Source organism: Sarcophilus harrisii, chromosome 4 (assembly GCF_902635505.1).
Source record: "Sarcophilus harrisii chromosome 4, mSarHar1.11, whole genome shotgun sequence".
Taxonomy (NCBI): domain Eukaryota; kingdom Metazoa; phylum Chordata; class Mammalia; order Dasyuromorphia; family Dasyuridae; genus Sarcophilus; species Sarcophilus harrisii.
In genome coordinates this window covers 413,601,551-413,609,688 of record NC_045429.1, presented here as the reverse complement: position 1 = coordinate 413,609,688, position 8,138 = coordinate 413,601,551, and the positions used below count along the sequence as shown (strand labels likewise).

Here is an 8,138-nt window from a genome sequence, read left to right as displayed (position 1 = left end):
CACACTAACGGTCACATTGTCTAATTTCAATGAGAATAATGTCAAGGTCATTTCTGGCCAAGGTCGCAGTCATCCTCATCTCATTGGCCAATAGAGACCAAAATATGGTAGCTGTCAGAGAAGAGGGAAAGGGGCATTGGATGCTGCTGAATTATCTTGATGAGTATCTCAGTTTCCCCTCCATCAGGGGTCTTTCCAGTTGTATTTAGGTGCCTCTCTTAGACCTCTGTCCTTAAATGGGTCTACTTCCTTGATTGTTTAATATAAAGTAGCAGTTTTCTACTACCTCGGGCTCCCTCACATAATCATTAGCTATGAACAGAAAGTTAATCAAAATCAATTCTATCCTAGGAATCTGTGACTGAGACCACAGAATACACTTAGGAGGAAAAAGCCAGTGGCTTTCCCATAACTCCTGGAGGGTCCTCAGATTCTTCCTTACCATTGCTACCTGTATGTAAGGTTATAGCCTTAATTTTTTTTTCTGAGGCAATTGAAATTAAGTGACTTGCCCAGGGTCACACAGCCAGGAAGGTGTTAAGTGTCTTGAGATCAGATTTGAACTCAGGTCCTCCTGACTTCAGGGCTGGTGCTCTATCCACTTATAACTTTAATTAAAAAAAACACTTAGAAGCTTAAATATGGCGATATAGCAGCTTTGCTTTTGTGGGTAAAACAGAACACACAGCTGGTGCATCCTGAAGGAACCATAGCATAGACTAAAGAGTCACTTCTCAGGTCATCTAGGTCCAAATTAGCAGCAGAGATGGGATTTGAAACAAGGTTCTCTTACTTCCTACCTACTTTTCTTGTTTCTAGACCCCAGCTACCTCTCTATGCATGGGGCTTGATAAAGAGTTTGGCAAGATCCTCTCGTCCATAATTCTTATAGCAAAACTATCTCCAGCAGCTTTTGGTCCATTGCCCTAAATGTGGCTGTGGAGAGTTCCTGGGTACCTGTTGGGATGAAGATGAGGAGGGGACTTCTCAAGGTTCTCATCTATCAGCATTGGGGTCTGGGTTGGTATGAGAAGATCCCTGGAATCTCTGGGGAGAGATTGGTTGGTTTTAGGAATCTTGAGCCACTATTTGACAGGCAAAAAACTCAACCACCCAGGACCACGCTACCTTGACTTAAAAACCCCAAGGAGTCCTAGTAAAAGCAGTACAATTTCAGTCCTGAGAAAAGATCCCCCATACTCAAGAGGGGAGCCTAGACCTAGGTAAGCCCTGCTTTGGACTTTCCAAGTATCCTCAGGTCCTGGCTCCACCTTCTAAGGCTAAGTGGGATATTCCCACAAAACGACAAGCTAATTCGTTCCCTATTATACTTCTTATCGACAAAACAGAGTATGGGGAATTACTATGGGTATTTATTGGAAAGCAGAAAGCCTGGATTCAAATCTGGGCTTTGTCACTATCTTGGATGATCTTAAGCAAGTCATTTAACTTTATTTTTCTCATCTGTAAAATGAAATGTTAGGACACTGGCTCTAAATCAAGAATCCTGGGGTTGAGAGTGGCTATTCATTTGTGCTCCCTGCAACTAAGAGCCATCTTCGGTGTTTCACATCAGTGATCCCCAGGCCTATTTGCTTGAGTATGTACAACAAAATGGCACACAAACTCAGTATACTTAGAACATATTTTACAACATAGAACGAACCACTCCCTGCCTTGGGCTGAACCCTGGCGGACAAGAGGGTAACGGGGTATCTTGCTTCATGGCTTTAAGGCTAGCTGGGATTGAGGGAATGAATAAGATGTCAGAAGGATCTTTCAGCTGTAATACAGGCTTAGATAGGCCACACGGTTCCGATGAATCCTGAACTCTTTGTCTGTTATGAGCTGTAATGAAAATAATGCTTGTGAGTATCATGTATTCAAATGATCATTCCCTTCCCTAGTGCTCCAAGGACACTGTCCTCTGTCCTTAGTTCTAGCTGTAAGAACTGGTGGTGTGTCTGGGGAATACCTAATCACTCAAATGAAAAATTACAATTATAAATTTGTAATAATACAATAATATTGCTCTCGTTCTGAATTCCCTTATCACTTAGAGATGGACATTATATATATTATATGTTGTCTTAAAATTATTCTCTGATTTCCTGATATTTCTACCCAGATCATAAATCATAGATTTGTGTGTGGGAGGATATATTTAGAGATCATCTAACTTAATTGACATATTTTTCTAGCAAATGGACTTTAAACTTCTTATGGGTAGATAAGTCTTGTGCATAATCTGCCATGGGGACGTGCACACTTAAAAAGTCTGTTGAATGAATGAATATGCCTCTAATTCATACCTCAGTTTTTAGGGTTCTTTTCTTTAGGACTGGCACTTGATCCCAATCTGGAGACCCAAATTTCATTGGCCAGACGATTTTCCGGGAAAAGTGGTACTGCGGATTGTAGGTTCCGGGGCTGGAGAGACAAATTCATACCATTTTTCATATATTTGCTATTATCTATGAAAACCTATGTATTCTTAGGACTCTGACTATAGGGAAAGCCTGATTAATTTCCTGTTCGGGTGGGAAGGAAGGTGGGGATCTTTAGCTAGATGTTTCACTGAATGCTAAAATCTAAGATGCTCTGTCTTTCCTAGTACCAGGGTCCCCAGAACAAAACATTTTTGTGACTATACTATACCAAGAGATAGCTGGGGAGCCACAAGATTATGAGTTTTATGACTAATGGCAGGTATTCTAGATGAAGTTGGGCAGTTCAGCCTAGAGATCTACCATGAGGCAACAGGGGTTCTTTACCTAGGGTTAATAAACTCTTAAAATATTTTGACAACAATTTCAGAATATTGTTTTTCTTGTAACACTTTGTATTTTATTTTATCCATTTAAAAACATTAAAAGGGATCCAGAAGCTTTAACCAAAGTTTAAGAACTGCTGGGTTTGTTAAGTCCACTGATAATTAAGGAGCAGATCTTGGGAATATCCACAGAACTACAGATAAAGTTTGTGGTACTTTTTTCATCTCTCATTCCTTGCTAGGAATGTGTAATTATTCTAGGGAGGGTAAATATTTCATGTTTTCTCTGGGGGGATTTAAATATAGGATGAATGACTAACTTTGACAGTTTGACCATCCTCAGCTGGCTACTTTCCTTATTGTTGTGGTGGTATTTAAGAAAATCAAAGATTTGACATACCCAGGGAAATATGATGACTCTGTGGGTCTCTGATCAAATCGAGTTGAGATGGAGTTAAACGGAGCATAAGGAGGAAGACTACAACGGGACCTAACTGTTTGTACATCATATGAACCTGGAGTGGCCATCAGTTCCTATTTACAAGAAAATAGAATCATTGAATAGATTTTACATAAACAAAGATGGGCTACATGGCTTTCAATGGTGGTGGTTGGGGAAAGGTGGTGGTATAGACCTGGAAGATAGTCAAACCCAAGCTAAATATGAATCGACTCTAGATTACCATGTGGCCCCATCCAACAGAGTAGGATTGGGGAAAAAGCACAAGGTAAGTGTCAAATAGTTTGGGAAGCAGTTCCTACAAGGAAAAGCTAAAGAAGTAAGCCTATGGAGGCAGGTGTAGTTGGAGTTAGAAGAAAAAGAAATTCAGATTCTTATTCTGTTCTTATTAGCTATGTGACTTTGGGCAAGCCATATCAGTAATTAGTTTCTCAATAGATAAAGTTTTTCTCTCTCTCTTCCTCCTCCTCCTCCTCCTCCTCCTCCTCTTCCTTCTTCTTCCTCTCTTCCTTCTCCCTTTTCTTCTTCCTCTCCTCCTTCTCCCTTTTCTTCTTCCTCTCCTCCTTCTCCCTTTTCTTTTTCCTCTCCTCCTTCTCCCTTTTCTTCTTCCTCTCTTCCTTCTCCCTTTTCTTCTTCCTCTCCTCCTTCTCCCTTTTCTTCTTCCTCTCCTCCTCCCTTTTCTTCTTCCTCTCCTCCTTCTCCTTTTTCTTTTTCTTCTTCTTCTTCCCTTTCATCTCCTCCTCCTCCTTCTCTTCTTCCTTTCTTCTTGTTCTTGTCCTCCCCTTTCTCCTCCTCCTCCTTTTTCTTTTCTTCTCCTTCTCCTTCTTTTGAAAATCTTAAAGTTCTAAATAATTGTTGCTGCTCAGTCATTTCAAACTCTTTGTGATCCCATTTGGGGTTTTCTTGGTAAAATTATTCAAGAAGTTTGTTATTTCCTTCTCCAGGCCATTTTAAAGATAAAGAAACTGAGGAAAATAGGGTCATACTGCTCATAAATGTCTGAGGCCAGATTTGAATTCACATAGGTGAGTCTATCTGATTTTAACCTACTGCTTCATTCTCTGTGCCTTCTACCTATCCCAATACAAATAATAATAATTTACCAATTATTTGAAGGAAGCCCTTTGAAAGAAAGAGGAAGAAGGGGGAAGGAAACTGGCATTTTTAAAGGGTTTATTTTATGCTGCTATTGTTCAGTTGTATCCAGCCCTTCATGACCTGATGATCTTATGGGGTTTTCTCGGCAAAAATATTGGAGCGATTTGCCATTTTCTTCTTCAGACCATTTTACAGATGTGGAAACTGAGACAAACAGGGTGAAGTGACCTTCCCAGTTCTCACCTTTGTACTAAGTGTCTGAGGGCAAATTTAAACTCAGGAAGATGATTCCCCTAACTCCAGGTCCTGCACTCTGAGCACTGTGGCGCCACCTAGTGGTCTTCACAAGGTATCACAGATGTTCTATCTTACAAGAGCAGGTTGTATGGGTGCAAGGCAAGGAGAGTGACTGGGAAGTGACAAAGAATAAACTAAAAGAGCATCAATAAAATCTAAAAAGAGAGAAAGCGTTCTGGGGCCAGAGGGCTGGTTCTGGGTCCTGGCTCTGATGCTTCCTAGCTATGTGGCTCTTGGTGAGTCCCTGAATGTCTCCCATTAAGATGGAGAGCACACCGCCTGCACTAGTTGCTTTGCAGGGTATTGTGAGTCGCCTGGTGAATCTGAAAGCCCCGCAGAGAGAACCTCCATCGCTACCGTGGTGATTTTGTTCTCACAGGGGCAGAGGGTCAGCCCCATCGCCACTGAGCGATGCAGACGGAGGCAGTCTGGAAACCCCGTTCCATGGAAAAGCCTGAGACCATCTCTGCCTTTCTCTTCTCCCTTCTTTCTCTCTCACATGTGTATGTATAGTCAGATCAAGTCAGGGCTAGGCCCTGGAGGTTCATTCAGCAGCCCCCCTATGCCAGGCACTGGACTAAATACTGGGGAGAAAAAGAAAGGCACAGAGAATCCCCTCTCTCAAGGAACTCAGTGATTGCATGGATGATTTTTAAAATCAAAGTATATGAAATTGCCACTAACCTTACTGTCGGATTTAAATCTTCGGCTCGTCCTAGATCCAATGATGTATCCTTTATTACTTGTAGGGGTCTTAGCAAGATTGTAGGCCAGGTTATTCTTCTACAAATTTATACAAGAATTTTATAAATTTATACGTCAGGAAGCAATCCCACCGAGCCACTTATCCCAGTACCAAGGAACATGTGATCTTCTATCATTCTAAAGTCCCCGTACCAAAAATACCTATTTTTCTCACTCATCCATTACCACCCTAATCTTTGCACACCAATGTAGAGTCATAGAAAAACAGCTGGACTTGGAATTTACTGATGAGAGCTGAACTACAGGATTTCCACGTTTCTTTCAAGGATATTTATATACACAACACAAATACACTTACAAGAATTTCCAGAAATTATTGAGGTGCAAAGATTCTGGTTAGCCCACAAAAGAATTCATAACCATTCTCTGGTCCCCTAGACATTTTAGCCTTTTGGGAGCTTTCACTAGGAGCTTTTCTGGAGAAAGCTGGTCCAGCCTACTATTAGAAAGCTACCTAGTTGCCCGTGTCCCGGGAATTTCACAGAAGTCAGAGAAAGCACCAGGTTTATCTCAAAAGCCTGTGGGGGGAAATCTTGATTTTTTGCTTTTCTTGAGAATATTGGGTTAGATTGTCAGCGGGGTCAGGGCTACAAGATGCAATGTTTTTGGCCAGAGGTCTGCACAATCATGGGTTAGATTGTCAGGGGGGTCAGGGCTACAAGATGCATGCAATTATATTGAGGGGGAGATACTCAGCACTGAACACCATTGAAAAAAGGGAAGTTGTCTATTTAACATTATGGATAGTAGAGATATTTTAGAACATGCTCTCAAAGGGAGTGAGAGGAAGTATCCGAAGTCATGGCACACAGGGTTAATGAAGGGGAGTGGGAAAACAGGAGCTTGAATATGCAATAGCTTGGAGGTCTGGGATCAGCACCCACATCAGGGAGGAATTGGGGAAGCTTCCCTGCTTAGAATTCACGCTGGGATTGGCTGAGGTTCAGAACACAATGTGATCGCAAGGAGAAGGGAGTTTATTGGACAAATCACTGGTGAGATCTTTGATTGGTCAGGACCCCTTCCACACTGGATCCCAGAAAGGTAAGAAATAAGGATCAATAAACCCAAGAGAGCCGGATGGGCGAGGAGATACTCACTTCTTCGTGGAGGTAGCATCCGGGTCCTCTGTGAGGCGCGCCCCTAATGGGCACATTTTTAATACCTACTCTGTTTGGAGGATGGTGGTGGGGGAAGATTTTCCTCGGCTGGCATGATCCAAAACAATATTTCATCTGCGCTTCTGGAGAAAGAGCAGAAATGCCCAATACAGGCTATGCCCCCAAACAGAGGGTGGCTGGGGTGAGGAAGGACTGAATGGACAGAGGGGGTGTTACTTGCGGCGCCCACCATAAGGGTTTTCTTCGTCAGACCAAAAGTCCTCCATGTCTTCCCGCCCCTTTGAGCCCCGACCCCACTCCGCCCACTCCATCCAAAACCTGATGAAAAGCGCCCGGGCTGACCTGAAAGCTCCCATTCCCAGTTCATGTCGCGAGTTATGTATACAGTGGGTTGTCACGGCAACAGAAGGGGAAGGCGGAGCCGAACGGAGAGCGCTGATTGAGGGGCGCCGGGGGGGGGGGTAGGCGGGGGGGCGGCAGCCGGGGAACAGAGGCGGACAGATGTGTCCGGAGATCGCCCCCAAACGCGCTGGGCCCCGCTAAGTTCTTGCGCGCGCTCTCTCCCCCGGGCGGGACCGCCCGGCTCCAAGCTGCGTGTTAATTTCAGCTCCGCTGTGAAAGTCACCAGGCTTGGGGTTGGGAGATGGGTGAGATTCGCGTTTTAATTTAATTTGCGGGCGGGCGCTTTCAGTGCTGGCGGTTTTGCGGAGACTTTTTCCAGGGGAAAAGGAAGCGGATTTAATTTCCTTCTTCCCAGACTCAACATCCGTTCCACTTTTGTAGCCTAATGAGACGCGTTGTTCCCGCTTGGGGAAAGTGTGGCTTTGCTGTTCTCCGAATCAAAGGAAGGCACGGGGGTCCTTGGGGAAAGAGCACAACGGAGACCTCCGGTTTCTGTGAAGTTTTTTTTCCTTTCTCTTCTGCTGGGTATGCTGACATTTTATTCAGAATTTAGTAAGATTAGAATAATAATGAATGGTTGGTTTAATGAAGGAAAAGAAAGAAAGAAAGAAAGAAAGAAAGAAAGAAAGAAAGAAAGAAAGAAAGAAAGAAAGAAAGAAAGAAAGAAAGAAAGAAAGAAAGAAGAAAGAAAAAAGAAAGAAAGAAAGAAAGAAAGAGAAAGAAAGAAAGAAAGAAAGAAAGGAAGGAAGGAAGGAAGGAAGGAAGGAAGGAAGAAAGAAAGAAAGAAAGAAAGAAAGAAAAGAAAGAAAGAAAGAAAGAAAGAAAGGAAGGAAGGAAGAAAGAAAGAAAGAAAGAAAGAAAGAAAGAAAGAAAGAAAGAAAGAAAGAAAGAAAGAAAGAAAGAAAGAAGAAAGAAAAAAGAAAGAAAGAAAGAAAAAGGAAAAAAAGAAAAAAGAAAGCTTAAAGACATTCAGGGAAACCATCTTCTTAATTTTCTCCTGGATCTCCATCACAATGAATACTGTTGGCAAGTATATTATCTCTCAGTATGATTCCTTGCCTGTTGTTGATAATCGGAGTCATTAAGTAGGATTGTTTTTGTTATATTTTTGGAAGAATCTTTAGTAATTTTAATATATGGATGGAAGACATCTTGTTGAAAAAGGTTTTCCTCTAATGAATTATCTCTCTCCTCTTTTCTGGACACCATTTTTTCCTGCTTC

The 8,138-nt window shown here is 42.4% G+C and overlaps 1 protein-coding gene across 2 annotated transcripts; it reads right to left on the bottom strand.

Annotated features, from left to right (window-relative positions):
• Nucleotides 1–1,627: 1,627 nt before the first annotated feature.
• PIFO (primary cilia formation) lies at nt 1,628–6,946 on the bottom strand. Of its 2 annotated transcripts, none has more exons than XM_003769767.3 (6): nt 6,857–6,946; nt 6,494–6,636; nt 5,313–5,411; nt 3,174–3,307; nt 2,313–2,430; nt 1,628–1,848 (listed from the first exon to the last, which is right to left on the bottom strand). In XM_003769767.3, the coding sequence occupies exons 1-6, from the start codon at nt 6,879–6,881 to the stop codon at nt 1,780–1,782; spliced, it is 588 nt and encodes a 195-aa protein (XP_003769815.1). In that variant the 5' UTR covers nt 6,882–6,946; the 3' UTR covers nt 1,628–1,779. The 2 variants fall into 2 exon arrangements, with proteins under 2 accessions (XP_003769815.1, XP_012405051.1); XM_012549597.2 differs by lacking the exon at nt 6,857–6,946 and adding an exon at nt 6,744–6,856.
• Between the last annotated feature and the right edge of the window lie 1,192 nt (nt 6,947–8,138).